We start from the raw sequence: 18,378 nt of genomic DNA on the forward strand, positions 1-18,378 counted from the left end.
AATGGCCTTTACTGTCCATATTTCTACAGTACTGTCCATATTTCTACAGTACATGATCAGAAGATCATGACCACTTAAGTAATCATTAACAACATTCCAGACTTTCCCTACATTGCTTTCCTTTTTCTGAGCCTTCACTAGAATTGTCCTTAATGTTCTGTTCATGGCAATCTGGGCTTTTTCTAACCTGCTCCTCCAAATTCTTCCAACTTCTACCCATTCTCATTGTTCAATTCCTAAGCTGCTTACACATTTTCAGATATTTGTTATAGCAGCAACCCCAGTCTTGGTACCAATTTTCTATCTTTGTTTTGTGCTGCTATAACAGAATATCTGAGACTGAATAATTTATGCACAACAGAGACTTATTTCTTACAGTTCTAGAGGTTGGAAGATAAAAGTTGAGTGACTCACATCTGGTAAGGGCCTTCCTGCTGTGTCTTTAACATGGTAGAAGGGCAAGATAGCATGCATGCATATGAGACAAAAAGGGAGCTGAATTCATCCTTCTGTCAAGAACCCACTCCCATGATGATAGCATTAATTCACTCACAGAGGCAGAGCCCTCATGACCGAACCTTCTCTTAAAAGTACCACCTCTCAAGACAGTTGCACTGGAGATCAAGTTTCCAACACATGAATTTTGGGGGGCATTTTCAAACCGTAGCACATATATAATCTCACTTAATTCTCACAACACACTTGGGAAGTCAGTGTTATCAGCATTTAAAAGATGAGAACAGCACCGGGTGTGGTGGCTCACACCTGTAATCCCAGCACTTTGGGAGGCCAAGATGGGCGAATCATGAAGTCAGGAGTTCAAAACCAGTCTGGCTAACATGGTGAAACCCTGTCTCTGCTAAAAATACAAAAATTATCTGGTTGTGGTAGCGTGTGCCTGTAATCCCAGCTACTCAGGAGACGGAGGCAGGAGAATCACTTGAACCCAAGAGGTGGAGGTTGCAGTGAGCTGAGATCGCGCAACTGAACTCCAGCCTGGGCTACAGAGAGAGACCCTGTCTCAAAAACAAGAAATAAATAAAAATTTTAAAAAGATGAGAACAGCTAGAGTTTAGAGAAGTTAGGTAACTCTTGGGAAGGTTATGTGGTTAGTGGTTGAATTATATTTCATGTGTCATGATAGTGAATAGACAATATCCAAAACCAGAGAAGTAGAGTTTCAAGAAGGAAGGTAAGTCTTAGTTTATTTAGTGTTGCTATAGTGGAATACCTGAGGCTGGGTAATTTATAAAGAAACGAGTTTATTTGGGTCACAATTCCAGTGACTGGAAAGTCCAAGAGCATGGCATTGGCATCTACTCAGCTTCTGGTCAGGGCTTTCGTGATGCATCATAACATGGAGGACGGTCAAAGAGGAAACAGACATATACAGTAAGAAAAATGAGGGACAATCTTACTTTATAACAATGTGTTCTTGTGTGGAAACTAGTCCCCTTCTGTGTGAACTAATCCAGTTTTATTAAGGGGTTAACTCACTCATGGTAGGAATGACACCAAGCTTCTCGTGGGAGTGGAGCCTCTGCGACCCAGATGTTTTCCACTAGACCCCACCTATTAAATATTTTACTTTCCAATGTTGCCACACAAAGAATTAAGGTTCCAACGTGAGTGCTGGTGGGGAAAGGCAAACCCATAGCAGAAGGGATGGTCAGCAGCATCAAATTTTGAGGTGAGATTGAGTAATCAAAATTAACAAAACATTAGAATCTAGTTATACTCACTTTATATGTAAGATAGTTAAAGAAGACATAACAGGTAATATTTGTAGGTAGAACTGTTCTATTTTATTCTTTGAGGATAATATTTTACAGTCAATATTTGCAGCTGTTCTATAAAGTTTAAATACTCATTTGTTTGTTTGTTTCAGTTATATCAAGATTTCTTGATACAGAGCAGCTTCTTTCTGTTTTAGTCCAAATTCCAAAGCAAGACACGGTATGTTTTTGTATACATTATATATATTATTTTACATTATATGATGGAACTTGTCTTAATGTAATATAACAATTGGAAAATATCAAAATATTTTGAGATAGTCCTTCATTATTGATATCTGGAGTATTTTATGCCATTGTAGAGGAAAACTTTTTTCCTAATGTATTATCCTATATGTTATAGTAAAATTTAAATCATTTCAGCCTGGCATGATGGCTTATGCCTATAATCCCAACATTCTGGAGGCTAATGCAGGAGTATCACTTGAGACCAGCAGTTCAAGACAAGCCTGGACAACAAGTGAGGCCCCGTCTCTATTTAAAAAAAATTAAAAATTAGCTGGGCATGGTGTTGCACACTTGTAGTCCCGGCTACTGGGGAGGCTGAGGTGGGAGGATAACATGAGCCTTGGAAGGTCAGTGCTGCAGTGAGCTGTGTTTGCACCACTTCGCTCCAACCTGGGTGATAGAGTGAGGCCTTGTCTCAAAAAAAAAATTTTTTTTTTAAATAGTTAAGGAGTTGGTCTATTTTCATTGATCAAATATTAAGGAGTTATATATAATTTTCAAAAGATGTAGACTATAATAATGTTTGCCCAATAACTAACTAAAATATGTTAGAGCTAAAGAGTATAGATTCTTCTTAAAAGTGACCATTATGTGAAGTTTGATTAGTCTTCAAATATTATTATTATTACTGAGATGGAGTTTTGGTTTGTCATCGAGGCTGGAGTGCAGTGGTGTGATTTTGGCTCACTGCAATACCTGCCTCCCAGGTTGAAGAGATTCTCTTGCCTCAGCCTCCCAAGTAGCTGGGATTACAGGTATGCACCACTTTGCCTGGCTAATTTTTGTATTTTTAGTAGAGATAGGGTTTCACCATGTTGGCCATGCTGGTCTCAAACTCCTAACCTCAAGTGATCCACCTACTTCAGCCTCCCAAAGTACTGGGATTACAGGTGTGAGCCACCACACTTGGCCAAGTCTTCAAATATTCTTGATTTTTAAGAATGAAATAACATCTTTTCTGAATACTTTTCAAATTTAAATAGTGCTTATGGGTACATTCTATAAAGAAAGTAATAGCTTTCTTTATTCTGTTTAAGATGAACTGAAGAATATTTACTATAATGAAATACAGGTATATTTTTGTCCATATGCTTAAAAAGAAAAGAAGTCTTGCACATCAATAAGGTTTAATTTACAATTTGATGACATTTGTAAGTCCATTGAAAGCTTATCTATATTTGAGAAACCTTTTCGTATCATAAAGAAAATACTCTTTGGGTTCATTTATAACAAAAGCATCACTAGATTGGAAAGCTTTGGCTGTTGGGCAGGCACAGAACTAGGTTTCCTTAAATAATTGAAGCTAATTATAAGTCAGTATATACCAATGGGAAGTAACCTAAAGCAACTGATGTTTGGAATTAAATTAGCAGCCCTCATAAAATACGTTTGGAAGTATCCCTTTCTCTTTAATTTTCTGGTAGAGTTTACATAGACTGGTATTATTATTTCTTCCTTACATATTCAGTAGAATTCACAAATGAAGCCATTAGAGCCTGGAATCTTTTTTGGTAGGAAGGTTTTTGACTATGAATTCAACTTATTAAGTAGGTATAGTGCTCTTCAGGTGAACTGTTTCTTCTTGAAAAAGCTTTGGTAGCTTGTGTCTTTTAAAGAATTTTTCGTTTCACCCAACTTTTTAGTTTATCAGCATAAATTGTCTCATAATATCCTTCTTGTATCTGTAAAATTGGCAGTGATATGCTCTCTCATTCCTGATATTAATAACTTTAATATTTATATTAATATTTTATTAATTAATTAATAATTAATGACTTAATGATTAAGAAAAACAGAGTTTTTTTAACCTGGCTAGAGGTTATCGTTTTTATTGATATTCTTAAGGAAACAGCTTTCTATTTCATTATTTTATCTTTTTTTCTCCTGTTCTCTATTTCACTGATTTCTGGTTTTATCACTCTTTCTTCTGCTTACTCTGTGCCTACTGTTCTTTTTTGAGATTGTAAAGGAGGAAGCTGAGGTCATTGATTTGAGACCTTTTTTCCCTTTCTAATATAAGCATTTCAGCACTGTAAATTTCTCTCTGAGTAATACTTTAGCTGTATTCCACAATTTTAGATACATTGTGATTTCTTTTTCATTCGAAAAGGTCAAAATACTTTCTAATTTCTTTTTAAAAATTCTTTGATGTTTGGGTTTTTAGAGATATGTTATTTTATTTCCAATATTTGGGGACCTTCCAGATTATCTTTTTGTTATTGGTTTCTAACTTAATTCCCCAATGGTCAGAGAACATGTATTATGTAATTTAGATCTTTTTAACTTTATTGACTTTGTTTTTATGGCCCCAAATAGAGTTAATCTTGGTAAATGTTCCATGTGAACTTGAAAGCAATGTGTATTTTGCTGTTGTTGGTTGGAGCATTCCATAAATGTCAATTTGTTCAAGTTGTGTGGTAGTGTTCTTCAAATCTCATCTATCCTTATTGTGTTTTACTGTTTTTGTTGTTGTTGTTCTATTTGTTCTACCAGTCATTGAGAGAGTAGTGTCAAAATCTCCAAATGTAATTGTGTATTTGTCTCTTTTTCCTTGCAGTTTTATCAGTTTTTATCTAATGTATTTGGAATCTCTGTTATTAGGTACATAAATATTTAAGATTGCTATGTCCTCTATAAACTGAGCCTGTTATCGTTATGAAAATGACCCTTTTTATTTCTAGTAATATTTTTTGCTATGCAATCTACTGGGTGTAGTATTAATATAGCTGCTCTAGCTTTCTTTTGGTTAGTTTTAGCGTGGCATATTTTTACCATCCTTTTGTTTTTAACTTTTTTTTTCTTTATACTTACAGAAGATTTTTTGTAGGTGATATATATTAGGTGTTAACTTTTTGTATACAATCAGAGAATACCTTACTTTTAATTATGGTATTTATTGCATTTACACTTAATAAGATTATTGATATGTTTTCATTTACATTGCTATCTTGGTTTTTTTTTTTCATTTTTCTCATCTATTTGCTTTCTTTTTTTCTGCTTTCTTTTGTATATTTTTTATGATTCCTACTCATTTCCTTTGTTGGCTTACTAGATAGAAGTTATTGCCTTTATTCACTTAATTATTGACTTAGGGTTTACAGAATACATCTTTAGCTGAATTCAGTTACTTTTATTTATTTTTTATTTTATCATTTTTTTGAGAGAGTCTTGCTCTGTTTTTGTGCAGGCTGGAGTGCAGTGATGCCGTCTCAGCTCACTTTTACTTCTGTCTCCTGGCTTCAAGTGATACTTGTACCTCAACCTCCTGAGTAGCTTGGACAACAGACATGCCACCATGCCCTGCTAACTTCTGTATTTTTAGTGGAGTCAGGGTTTTGCCACATTGGCCAGGCTGATCTCGAACTCCTGACCTCAAGTGATCCACCTGCCTTGGCCTCCCAAAGTGTTGGGATTATAGGTGTGAACCATTGTTTGATCAGAAGATTGCAACCCCTGCCTTTTTTTTTTTTTTTTTTTGCTCTCCATTTGCTTGGTAAAACTTCCTCCATTCCTTTATTTTGAGTCTGTGTGTGTCTTTGCGTGTAAGATGGGTTTCCTGAATACAGCACACCAATGGGTCTTGATTTCATCTAATTTGCCAGTCTGTGTAATTGATTGGGGCATTTAGCCCATTTACATTTAAGGTTAATATTGTTATGTGTGAATTTGATCCTGCCATTTTGGTAGTAGCTGGTTGTTTTGCCCGTTAGTTGATGCAGTGCCTTCATAGTGTCAATGGTCTTTATAATTTGATATGTTTTTGCAGTGGCTGGTACTGGTTTTCCCTTTCCATGTTTAGTGCTTCCTTCAGAAGCTCTTGTAAGGCAGGCCTGGTAGTGACAAAAATCTCTCAGCAGTTGCTTGTCTATAAAGGATTTTATTTCTCCTTCACTTATGAAGCTTAGTTTGGCTGGATATGAAATTCTGGGTTGAAAATTCTTTTCTTTAAGAAGGTTGAATATTGGCCCCTACTCTCTTCTGGCTTGTAAGGTTTCTGCTGAGAGATCCACTGTGAGTCTGATGGGCTTCCTTTTGTGAGTAACCCAATCTCTCTGGCTGCCCTCAGCATTTTTTCTTTCATTTCAACCCTGGTGAATCTGATGATTATGTGTCTTGGAGTTGCTCTCCTTGAGGAGTATCTTTATGGTGTTCTCTGTATTTCTGGAATTTGAATGTTGTTCTGCCTTGGTAGGTTGAGGAAGTTCTCCTAGATAATATCCCAAAGAGTGTTTTCCATCTTGGTTTCATTCTCCCCGTCACTTTCAGGTACACTGATATCAAATGTAAATTTGGTCTTTCCCATAATCCCATATTTCTTTGAGGCATTGTTCATTTATTTTCACTCTTTTTTCTCTAATCTGGTCTTCTCACTTTATTTCATTGAGTTGATCTTCAATCTCTGATATCCTTTCTTCTGCTTGATCAATTCGGCTATTGAAACTTATGTATGCTTCATGAAGTTATTGTGCTATGTTTTTCAGCTCCATCAGGTCATTTACGTTCTCCTCTATACTGGTTATTCTAAGTTAACATTTCATCTAACCTTTTTTCAAGGTTCCTAGCTTTTGTGCATTGGGTTAGAACATGCTCCTTTAGCTCAGAGAGGTTTGTTATTACCTACCTTCTGAAGCCTACTTCTGTCAATTTGTCAAATTCATTCTTCATCCGGTTTTGTTCCCTTGCTGGTGAGGAGTTGTGATTCTTTGGAGGAGAAGAGGCATTCTCACTTTTGGAATTTTTGGCCCTTTTGCATTGGTTTCCTCCCATCTTCATGGATTTATCTATGTTTGGTCTTTGAAGTTGGCAACCTTTGGATGGGGTCTCTGAGTGGATGTCCTTTCTGTTGATGTTGAAACTATTTCTTTCTGTTTGTTAGTTTTCCTTCTAACAGTCAGGCCCCTCTGCTGCAGGTCTGCTGAAGTTTGCTGGAGGTCCACTACAGACCCTGCTTGCCTGGGAATCACCAGCAAAACAGCAAATATTGCTGCCTGCTCCTTCCTCTGGTAGCTTCATCCCAGAAGGGTATTCACCAGATGCTAGCCAGAGCTCTTCTGTATGAGGTGTCTGTCAGCCCCTGCTGGGAGATGTCTCCCAGTCAGGATACGTGGGGGTCAGGGAGCCACTTGAGGAAGCAGTGTGTGCCTTATCAGAGCTCAAATGCTGTGCTAGGAAATCTTCTACTCTCTTCAGAGCTGCCGGGTGGGGACATTTAAGTCTGCTGAAGCTGTACCCACAACCATCCCTTTTCCCAGGTGCTCTGTCCCAGGTAGATGGTGGCTTTAATTATAAGTCCCTGATGGGCTGCTGCCTTTCTTCAGAGATGCCGTGCCCAGCAAAGGAGGGATTCTAGTTACACAATCTGCCTGCAGCGGCCATGCTGAGCTGCCATGGGCTCTGCCCAGTCACTGTGTAAACTTCCGGGTGACTTTGTTTATACATGTAATGTTAAAATCACCTACTCGAGCTCAGCAATGGTGGAAGCCCCTCCTCTCACTGAGCTTGAATGTCTCAGGTTGAGCTCAGACTGCTGTGTTGGCTGTGAGAATTTTAAGCCAGTGGATCTTAGCTTTCTGGTCTTTACAGGGATGGGATCCATTGAGACAGATCACTTGGCTCCCTGGCTTCAACCCCCTTTCTCAGGGGAGTGAACAATTGTGTCTTGCTGGCATTCCAGGTGCCACTGGTGTAAAATTAAAAAAAAAAAAAACTGCTGTGGCTAGCTCAGTGTCTTCCTAGCACAGTGTTGCTGGAAACCCGGGACCCCAGTGTTGTAGGCACTGGGGGGAATCTCCTGGCCTGCAGTGCCAGGAAAAGTCCCTAATGGCTTCCTTTGGCTAGGAAAGGGAGTTCTCTGGCCCCTTGTGCTTCCCCAGATGAGGGTTCCCTGCTTTGGTTTGCCCTCCTTGGGCTGCAGCCACTGTCTAACAAGTCCCAGTGAGGTGAACCAGGTACGTCAGTTGAAAATGTGGAGATCACCCACCTTCTACATAGCTCTCACTTGGGAGCTGCGTGCCGGAGCTGTTCCTATTTAGCCATCTTCCCAGCAATTCCCTGCTTGCCTTCTGTACTGTTTGACTATCAAATTTTAGAAAAGTCTTCTGGTCTAGGTTTAAGGTCATTCAGTAAGCTAAGAATTTGGAATCTATTTTTCTGTTTAGAAAAAAAAAATCTATAATTAGCTCCACATTTTTGTCACTGTTACTTCCCATCCTTTAAACTAAGGCAGTGAATTACAAAATCTATATCCATTACAAAATCTTTTTTTTTTTTTTAAAGACAGCAGGATGGACTTTATTGAGACTACAACAGTAAGGGAGAGAGATGTCAGCGAAGGCTGAGCTCAGTGCTGAGCTATGCAGAGGTGACTGGGCTTTTCTTTTTTTTTTTTGAGGTGGAGTCTCACTCTGTCACCCAGGTTGGAGTGCTGTAGAGCAATCTCTGCTCACTGCAAACTCTGCCTCCCAGGTTCAAGCAATTCTCCTGCCTCAGCTTCCTGAGTAGCTAAGATTATGCCCAGCTAATTTTTGTATTTTTAGTAGAGACAGGGTTTCACCTGTTGTTTATGCTGGTCTTGAACCCCTGACCTGAGATGATCCTCCCGCATCAATTACAAAATCTACAAAAGTTAAACTATATGGCAAACTTCAGTTTTGGGAGAATCAATCATAGTTGTAAATCTTTTCCTCATCATTGTATTTCTGTTTTTTGTGGAGGCTTTTTGTTAGACTTTACACATCAGATGTTACTGAGGTTTCCCTTAGTAACCTTTAGGGAAACTTAAGCAATATATTTAACTTTATACGTGATTCATCGCTTTCATTATTTCTTATCATGTGTCTCAGTTATCTTTTTTTTAAATATATGAAAATATCGTTTAAAAGGCTCTTTTCTCATTTAATGTAAGCACAAATCTCTTAATTAAATACAATATTTACTAAGTTCAGACTTGTGTTGGTTAAACTGAATGATTTGCTAAAACTTGTGAATGAACTAAATGCTCTCAGAAAATTTTCAGTAAGAAATTGTTTGCTTAAGATGAGTTCTTATTCTTTCTTTTTAAGAATATTGATTTCTAGAAAATGCATGTTTCTGATCATAAGTATTCACACCAAATACTGCATGTTTTCACTCATAAGTGGGAGTTGAACAATGAGAACATGTGGACACAGGGAGGGGAACATGACACACCAGGGCCTGTGGCGTGGGGGAGGGGCAAAGAAAGGTATAACATTAGGAGAAATACCTAATGTAGATGACAGTTCTACATCATATCACCATGGCACGTGTATACCTATGTAACAAACCTGCACATTTTGCACATGTACCCCACAACTTAAAGTATCATTTTTAAAAAAGCAAAAAAACAAACCAAAAAAGACAGTGCATGTTTCTGATCATAAGTGTTCATTAAGAATAAAGCTTAAATTTCTTATTTTAATTAACACAATTTTCTTTCTATACAATATCTACAACCATAGCACTTAATGTACTACATGTATTACCTTAAGAATATTTGTGTTTTTCACTGAAAACCCATAAAATACTTTCTTCAACGTTTGAAAAATGTATATTAAACATATTTTTCTAATTTTTCATGAGTTTTTTGCATCATTTTGAATAACTTTTTTCCAAATGATTTCAGACTGCCATATAGAGTATCTGAAGTATATGACTCCTTCTTTCATTTATTCTGTGATTCATTTTACTTAAGTATTGTAATAAGTGCTAGAAATACCATAAGAAGTACAGCTCTGATCCAGAAGAATTTATACTCCAATGTTATATTTGGGTAAAAATAAAACAAGCAATTATAGCATAGTACTATCTAGAATTGTAAGGGATCTGAGATTCTACCCTACTTGCAAACTAACTAGTTAGCCTGCCACAGTTTCATAGATGCTGACACAAGGCACAAGATAGCTAGGTCAAAGAGAAATACAAACTTCTTGTTATCACTTCATTAAAATAAAATAAAGTGACTTTTCTGTTTGTTTTTACTTCCTCCTCTACTTTTCTTCTGTTTTCTGTAAAGCAGTATTTTTTTTGGAAGGATTATATGTAATTGGTATATCTAATTATGCTCCTTTTCTCTCCAAACTCATTTCATTCATATCTTCACCACTCCACTGGAAGGATTATCTGTAATTGGTGTATCTACTTATGCTCCTTTTCTCAAGGCCACCAATGATATCCATATTGCTAAATCCAGTGGTTAATGGGAGGGCTCATCATGCTTGACCTAGCAGCAAAATTTGACACAGATGAGCACACTCATTTCCCATTTTCTTCTTTTTTCTGTCAGAGTACTCTTTTCTTTGTACCTTTCTATTTGTTATCATTTTTAGCCTTTTCTTAAAGTAATGAGAAAGAACATGCAATCCAGAAATCTGTACAAAATAAAAAGGTAGTGCTCATTGATTTATCACAAAGTGAACATTCATGTAACAACCACTCATGCAAAGAAATAGTTATCACCAATACCTCAAAAATTCCCCTTCTTCTCCTTCCCATCCATTATTTTTCACCTGTCTCTAAAAAGAAGCCAATTTTAGTAATCATTTTCTTTTCTTTATAATTTAGTTTGACCTAATCTATTAAAAACTTTATATATAAAGGAATTGCTCAATGCATATGTTTTATGCCTGACTTCTTCAAGTCAACATTATATTTGTGAGATTTAACCATGTTGCTGCATGTATATTTAGCTCATTTGTTTCATTGCTATATAACATTCCACTGTGTATGAATATGCAATTATTTATCTATTTCATTATTGCTGGACTTTTGAGTTGCTGATAGTTTTTGCAATCAGAAATAATACTGCTAAACAATCTTGTACCCATCTTTTTATGTAATTGTACATATGTTTTTATTGGGTATATAGTTAGGAGTGGAATTTCTGGGTCCTGGGATATGCATATATTCAGCTTTGGTAGATAATACCAAAATGTTTTTCACAATGATTTATCAATTTATCCTCACATCATCAATGTATGAGAACTCCCATTTTTCTTCCCCAAACCTGATATTGCTAGTTTTAAAATTTTAGCTATAGCCTTTTGATAAACAGTGGTTTTAATTTGCATTTTCCCATTAATGAGGTTGAACGTCTTTTCATATGTATATTGACCATTTGAATATCTTCTTTTATGAAAGCCTTGTTCAGAATTCTTACTCATTTTTCTATTGGGTTTATCTGCTTTTGTGATTTGTGGAGGTTCTTTTCACATATTAGATACAAGCCCTTTTTTGGTTATGTGTGTTGCAAATATTTCCTCCCACTTTGTAGTTTACTTTTGCACTGAGTATTGTGGGCTAGATGCTGTTGGTGTGCTACCCACATTGTCTTGGTATTCACTTTTGTGCAGGAAGACTTCTTGCTTGAAAGCAGCTGAGACTCTTTCTGCAGACTTTCTCTGGCCATAAGAGAGGCTGGAGGGTATTAGAGAATTGATACCCTGGCAGCAGCTTTTAACCAATACTGAGTAAGAGTTGATGAATAAATACCCCATTTTCCTTACCTCTGATGATAGCTTCTGAAACTTACTCTATGCCATCGCTCAGATGTCTCCATCTCTCAGATGGAGACAATTAGAACATAGATGGAGACATCTGAGAGTTGGAGACAATTTGGTAACTTGATCATTAATGTCACCTGTATTGATACCCTTTTCTTCTCTGTCTTACTTCCTCACTGCCTTGCCTGTTTTTTCTGGAATTACTTTTTAAAATAAATTATTTGCTCTCAAATTCTAGTTTCTCACAGTTGGCTTTTGGAGAACCTATCTTGAGTTAGTAATATCTTTTGACGAATAGAAATTCTTAATTCAAATGGATCTAGTTTATCAGTTTTTTCCTTCATAGTGTTTGCTATGTCCTGCATAATAAGTATTTACCTACTCTAATGTCTTCATTGTACTATGGAATTTTAATTTATGCAGGTGATTGAATGATAACTTGGAGACACTAATGCCATTGTTTATTACTTATAGTTACCAAGAGGAGAGAGCATGCCAGGCAGGACCACTTGGGGAAGTACTAGGATTGGTCGAGAGGCAGAAGGAGCAAGGAGAAACATGGGCAAAAAATCCTTATTACTGCAGTGCCAGGAAGTTGCTAGGTATAGATAGCGCCTATTGGGCAGGAAGTAAAACACAGATATTGAAGTTGTGATTAGAGGGTTTGTAATATGATTTTCACATGCCCATAAAAGCCAGACTGTAAGGGAGATATAAACAACTTTAGCTGTTAGTTTCAGAGTGTGATTAATGGATGCCAAATCATCAATTACAAAATCTGCAAAAGTTATTTAGCACACATTAGGCCATGAAGATATTCTTCTTTATTAATTCCAGATATTTATTGTTTTACCTTTTGTATTTAGATCTACAATCCATCTGGAATTAATTTTTGTGTGTAGGATGAGGGAAGGGCAATGCTTCTTTTTTTTTCCCATATGGATTCATAATTCTACTGGTACTGTTTATGGAAAAGACACTACTTTCCCCACTGTTCTGCAGTTAACCTTTGACATAAATGAAGTACCCATATATATGCTTGGGTCAGTTTCTAGACTGGATTCTCTGTTCTTATGTCAATACCATCATTTCTTAATTACTTAAATTTTATTAGAAGTCGACATTCATTACAGTTAGTCTTTCCACCTTTTTCTTCTTCAGTGGTGTGTTAGCTATTATTGGAATTATCCCCTCATCCTTTTTTGAGACAGGGTTTCACTTTGTCACCCAGGCTGGAGTGCAGTGGTGTGATAATGGCTTACTGCAGGCTCAACCTCCTGGGATCAAGTGATCCTCCCACCTCAGCCTCTGAGTAGCTGGACCACAGGCATGTGCTACCACACCCAGCTTATTTCTTAAATTATTTTTATAGAGGCATGTTTTGCTCTGTTACCCAGGCTGGTCTCAAACTTCTGGACTCAAGTGATCCTCCTACCTTAGACTCCCAAAATGCTAGGATTACAGACATGATCCATTGCACCCAACATAAATTATTCTCCTTTAGTGATAGTGATGATAGTTGTTTTATGTTTAGTGAATTTTATTTATTTTTAATCTTCCAGTTAGTTTCAGAGATCCATTGTAAGAGAACATGACATATCCCATTTTGGGGCTAACAACATTTATTATGGTATTTTTTCTAAATTGATGCGTATGGTCACAGAACAGTCCAGGTATTGTGCAGAGGGGCTATAGACCAGGGTACCTCAAAAAGAAACATCTGGCTGGGCACGGTGGCTCATGCCTGTAATCCTAAAACTTTGAGAGGCCGAGATGGGTGGATCACCTGAAGTCAAAAGTTTGAGAGCAGCCTGGACAATATGGTGGGCCAGGGAAACCCCATTTGTATAAAAAAAAAAACCAAAATGGAAAAGGAAAAAAAGAAACATTTTCATATCAAGTACGTTATGTTATAATTGTGGTATCCTAAAACTCCACTTCATCTTTCAGTATTGGTAAATTAGTCCAGGTATAGGAACATTCCTCATTTCTCTAGGTTTGGTACCATTCCTCAACTCTAGAGTGCAATTTAATTTATATAAAGTTTATTAATAAAATTTGGAGTGTTGATGTGGCTTTATTTTGAAAAACTATAATTAAGACTTGTAGAGTTATGAAAATAGTTTTACTTGCACAAACAGGAACCAAGGAGGGAAATCCATGTTGTTTTGTAACTATCTGGGAGGTTTGGATTCAACCTCTTAAAATATCATCTATGTACAAATACTCATTGTGCCTTTTTCAGTTAATCTTAGTCTTTTGGTGCTGCTCAGGATGAAACTGCATCTTCTTTTGCTATTCAGTTTAAATTGAACCCAAGAGATTGAAATATAAATGAAAATTGGATACAATGAGATAAATTCTTCTCATTTTCAGACTTTTGGGAAACTAGTGTACTAGGTTTATTATGGTGGATCAATAACCTTTTTATCATTCTTTAGGCTTGCCTTGTGGCTAGGCTGATATATATATATATATATATATTATATATATATATAAATGGAATATGCAAAGAGTAAGAATGTTCAAGATGAAAACCCATTATTATATTAAATATTTACATTGTCCATTCAAATTTGGGTTTTTATCTTAACAGGTCAATGCTGCTGAATCAAAGATAACAAATTTAATATGCTTAAAACATACCTTGGAACTTGTGGATCCTTTAAAGGTAATTTATATGTGTGTGTATCATACAAAACATTTTTTAAATAATGTTTTTTAATTTAAAATTTTTTAAATAATGTTTTAAAAACAGTATTATTTTTTAACTTTTTGTTGACAAAAAATTTCAAACTCAGGGAAAGTTGCAAGAATAACATGGTGAATTCCCCATATATTTTCTCTGTGTACATACTTTACACACACATACACATTATTAGCCTTATTACGCTTATTGAAGCATTTGAGAATAAATTGCAGTACCTACTGATGCAATATTATTCTAAAATCAATGGGTGAAAGTTTGATGAGGATCAGGTTATTTACACATTCTCATATCTCATTCTCATATCAAATATGCAATACCATTTTATAATATGTATCCCATACTCAATTTTTAAAATTGTCCTAATAATGTTCTTTATAGCATTTATTTCCTGATATAGGGTTCAGTCAGGATCATACATTATATTTTATGTCATTTTTAGAAAACTCCTTTGAAGTGGAAAAGTTTCTCAGCCTTTTGTTCATGATACTGACATTTTGAAGCATAAGGTCAATTTTTAAAATAGAAATTCCTCAATGTTTGTGATTGCTTTCTCCTGATTAATTTCATCTATGCATATTTGGCATTAATACTCTATGATGTATCCTTTTTAGTACATCACATCAGGAGGCACATAATTCCATTTCCTCATACTTGGTGATGTTAACTTTGATAAATTTCTTCACCATAAATTCAGATTTTCTTTTGTAGTTAATAAGTTACTAATCTATGGAGAGTTATTTTGAGAATATATAAATAACCTGATACTCATCAAACTTGCACCCATTTAATTGATGACTCTTATCTGAAGTAATTATTAATCTGATGGTTACAAGATGTCTCTTTAACTTTTAAATACTGCTACACTGTGTAAAACTTATTTTTATTAAAGTGATAAAGGAACTGTTTTTGAAAAAGAATGAAAAATATATTATCATTTTGTTATAGAGATTATTCTAATAAATATTAACATGTTTGGCTGTGTCCCTACCCAAATCTCACCTTAAATTGTGAGAATCCCCACATGTCAAGGTGGGGGGGACCTGGTGGAGATAATTGAATCATGGGGGTGGTTTCCCCCATACTGTGTTTTTGGTAGTAAGTCTCATAAGGTCTGATGGTTTTATAAAGCGGAGTTTTCTTGCACATGTTCTTCTTGCCTGGTGCCATTTAAAATATAACTTTGCTCCTCATTTGCCTTCTGCCATGATTGTGAGGCCTCCCCAGCCACGTAAAACTGTGAGTCAATTAAACATTTTTCCTTTATAAATTACCCAGTCTCAGGTATGTCTTTATTAACAGCTGAGAATAGTGTGATAGAGTCAATTTTACCAGTAGGGTGGGGTGCTACCATAAAGGTACCTGAAAATATGGAATTGACTTTGGAACTGGGTAACAGGAAGGGGTCAGAACAGTTTGGAGGGCTTAGAAGACAGGAAGATGTGTGGGAAAGTTTGAAACTTCCTGGAGACTTGTTGAATATCTTTGACCAAAATGCTGATAGTGATACGGACAATAAGATCCAGGCTGAGGTGGTTTCAGATGGAGATGAGGAACTTTTGGGAACTGAAATAAAGGTCACTCTTGCTATGTAAAGAGACTGTCAGCATGTTATCCCTGGCTCGAGGTCTGTGAAACTTTGAACTTTAAAGAGATGATTTAGGGTATCTGGGGGAAGATATTTCTAAACAGTGAAGCATTCAAGAGGAAGTGCAACATAAAATTTTGGAAAATTTGTAGCCTGAGGATGCAATAGAAAAGAAAAACCTATTTGCTGGAGAGAAATTCAAGCTGGCTGCAGAAATTTGCATAAGTAACAAGGAGGCAAATATTAATCACTAAGACAATGGGGAGAATGTCTCCAGGCCATGTCGGAGACCTTTGTGGCAGCCCCTTCCATCACAGGCCCAGAGGCATAGGAGGAAAAAATGGTTTTCTGCCCCCCCCCCCCTTGCTGTGTGCAGCCTAGGGACTTGGTGCTCTGTATCCCAGCTGCTCCAGTTATGGCTAAAAGTGGCCAAGGTACAGCTTGGGCTATGGCTTCTGAGGGTGTAAGCCCCAAACCTTGGCATCCTCTATGTGGTGTTGAGCCTGCAGGTACACAGAAGAATTGAGGTTTGGGAGCCTCCACCTAGATTTCAGAGGATGTATGGAAATGCTTGGATGTCCAGGTAGACGTTTGCTTCAGGGCCAGGCTTCTCATGGAGAACCTCTGTTAGGACAGTGTGGAAGGAAAATGTGGGGCACATGCCCTCATACAGAGTCCACACCAGGGCATTGCCTAGTGGAGCTCTGACAAGAGGGCCACCGTTCTTCCTACTCCAGAATGGTAGAGCCATCAACAGCTTGCACTGTGCACCTGAAAAAGCACAGACATTCAATGCTAGCCTTAAAAGCAGCTGTGGGGTGTGGGGTCTGTACTCTACAAAGGCACAGGGGCAGAGCTGCCCAAGGCTATGAGAGCCCACTTCTTGCATCAGTGTGACCTGTGATCTCTTCTGCATGGAATCAAAGGAGATCGTTTTGGAGCTTTAAGATTTGACTGTCCTGCTGGATTTTGGACTTGCATGGGGCCTGTAGCTCCTTAATTTTGACGAATTTCTCCCATTTGGAATGGGTGTATTTACCCAATTCCCGTACCCCAGTTGTATTGTAAGTAACTAACTTGCTTTTCAGTTTTACAGGCTCATAGGCAGAAGTGACTTGCCTTGTATCAGATGAGACTTTGAACAGTGGACTTTTGAGTTAATGCTGAAATGAGTTAAGACTTTAGGAGACTGTTGGGAAGGAATGATTGGTTTTGAAATGTGAGGACATGAGATTTGGCAGGGGCCAGGGGAAGAATGATATGGTTTGGTTGTGTCCCCACCCAAATTTTGCCTTGAGTTGTAATAATCACCACATGTCAAGGTCAGGGCCAGGCGGAGATAATTGAATCATAGGGGCAGTTTCCCTCATAATTTTCTCCTGGTAGTGAATGAGTGTCTCAAGAGCTGTTGGTTTTATAAAAGGAGTTCCCCTGCACATGTTCTTTCTGCCCGCTGCCATGTAAGACATGACTTTGCACCTCATTCACCTTCTGCCATGATTGTGAGGCCTCCCCAGCCATGTGGAATTGTGAGTCAACTAAACCTTTTTCCTTTATAAATTACCCTGTGTCAAATATGTCTTTCTTAGAAGCATGAGAACAGACTAATACAAATATATATAGTTAAAGTAACGTGGCAAAAGACTTCAAAAATGTTATTACCTTTCTTGTAATGAAAGAGGTAGAATAAATCACCAGGAAAATATTGAGAGATTTTATGAAACACAAATTTTAAACTTTGGTATGTAAAAGGCAAAGATAGGAAAAATTTATAAAAAAATGACAGTGTATTAGTCTGTTTTTGTACTGCTAAAAAGAACTCCAAAGACTGGGCAATTTATAAAGGAATTGCCTTTATAATCAATATTTAATTGATTCATAGTTCAGTATGGCTGGGGAGGACTCAGGAAATGTATAGTCATGGCAGAAGGAGAAGGGGAAACAAGACACCTTTATTAAAATGCAGCAGGAAGGAGAAGGAGTGCAGGAGGAACTACCACATACTTATAAGACAATCAGATCTCATGAGAACTCACTCACCATCATGAGAACAGCATGGGGGAAACGGTCCCCATGACTCAATTACCTCCACCCAGTCACTCCCTGGACAAGTGGGGATCATGGGAATTATAGGGATTACAATTCATGATGACTTTTGGGTGGGGAGACAAAGCCTAACCATATCAGACAGACAAAATACTAATTTCTATCATCACAAAACTTATGTAATTTCATAGGAAAATATTGAAATCCCAATCAATGGAAATATGGAAAATGACACAAGGAAGGAAATAAAGGTGATTAATAAATGTTACCAAAAATGTTAACCTCATTGTTAATGGAAGCAATGCAAATTAAAACCATAGTTTTATATCTGTCAAAGGCACAGACATTTTTGTTTATCTTAATGGATGTAACTCGTTTCTAATTAGAGATCTATGAGACAGACAACTTATTAAACAGCTGGTAGGAATACAAATTTCACACACTTTACAGGAAATTGTACTGGAAATGTTTGTAACATATATCTTTTGATCCTGT

General features: G+C 36.9%; 1 protein-coding gene across 24 annotated transcripts in view; it reads left to right on the plus strand.

The window, feature by feature from the left end:
• MSH4 (mutS homolog 4) overlaps positions 1–18,378 on the plus strand; it is a 296,009-nt gene that overhangs the window by 42,005 nt on the left and 235,626 nt on the right. For all 24 annotated transcript variants that reach the window (XR_013520182.1, XR_013520189.1, XR_013520196.1 and 21 more), the window contains 2 exons: positions 1,889–1,956; positions 14,139–14,213. Coding sequence is in view for 5 of the 24 variants with exons in the window: in XM_035251919.3 (XP_035107810.2) it covers positions 1,889–1,956; positions 14,139–14,213 (143 nt within the window). In the remaining 19 variants the exon portion in view is untranslated. The remainder of the gene's footprint in view (positions 1–1,888; positions 1,957–14,138; positions 14,214–18,378) is intronic.

This window comes from Callithrix jacchus, chromosome 7 (assembly GCF_049354715.1).
Source record: "Callithrix jacchus isolate 240 chromosome 7, calJac240_pri, whole genome shotgun sequence".
Classification (NCBI taxonomy): Eukaryota; Metazoa; Chordata; class Mammalia; order Primates; family Cebidae; genus Callithrix; species Callithrix jacchus.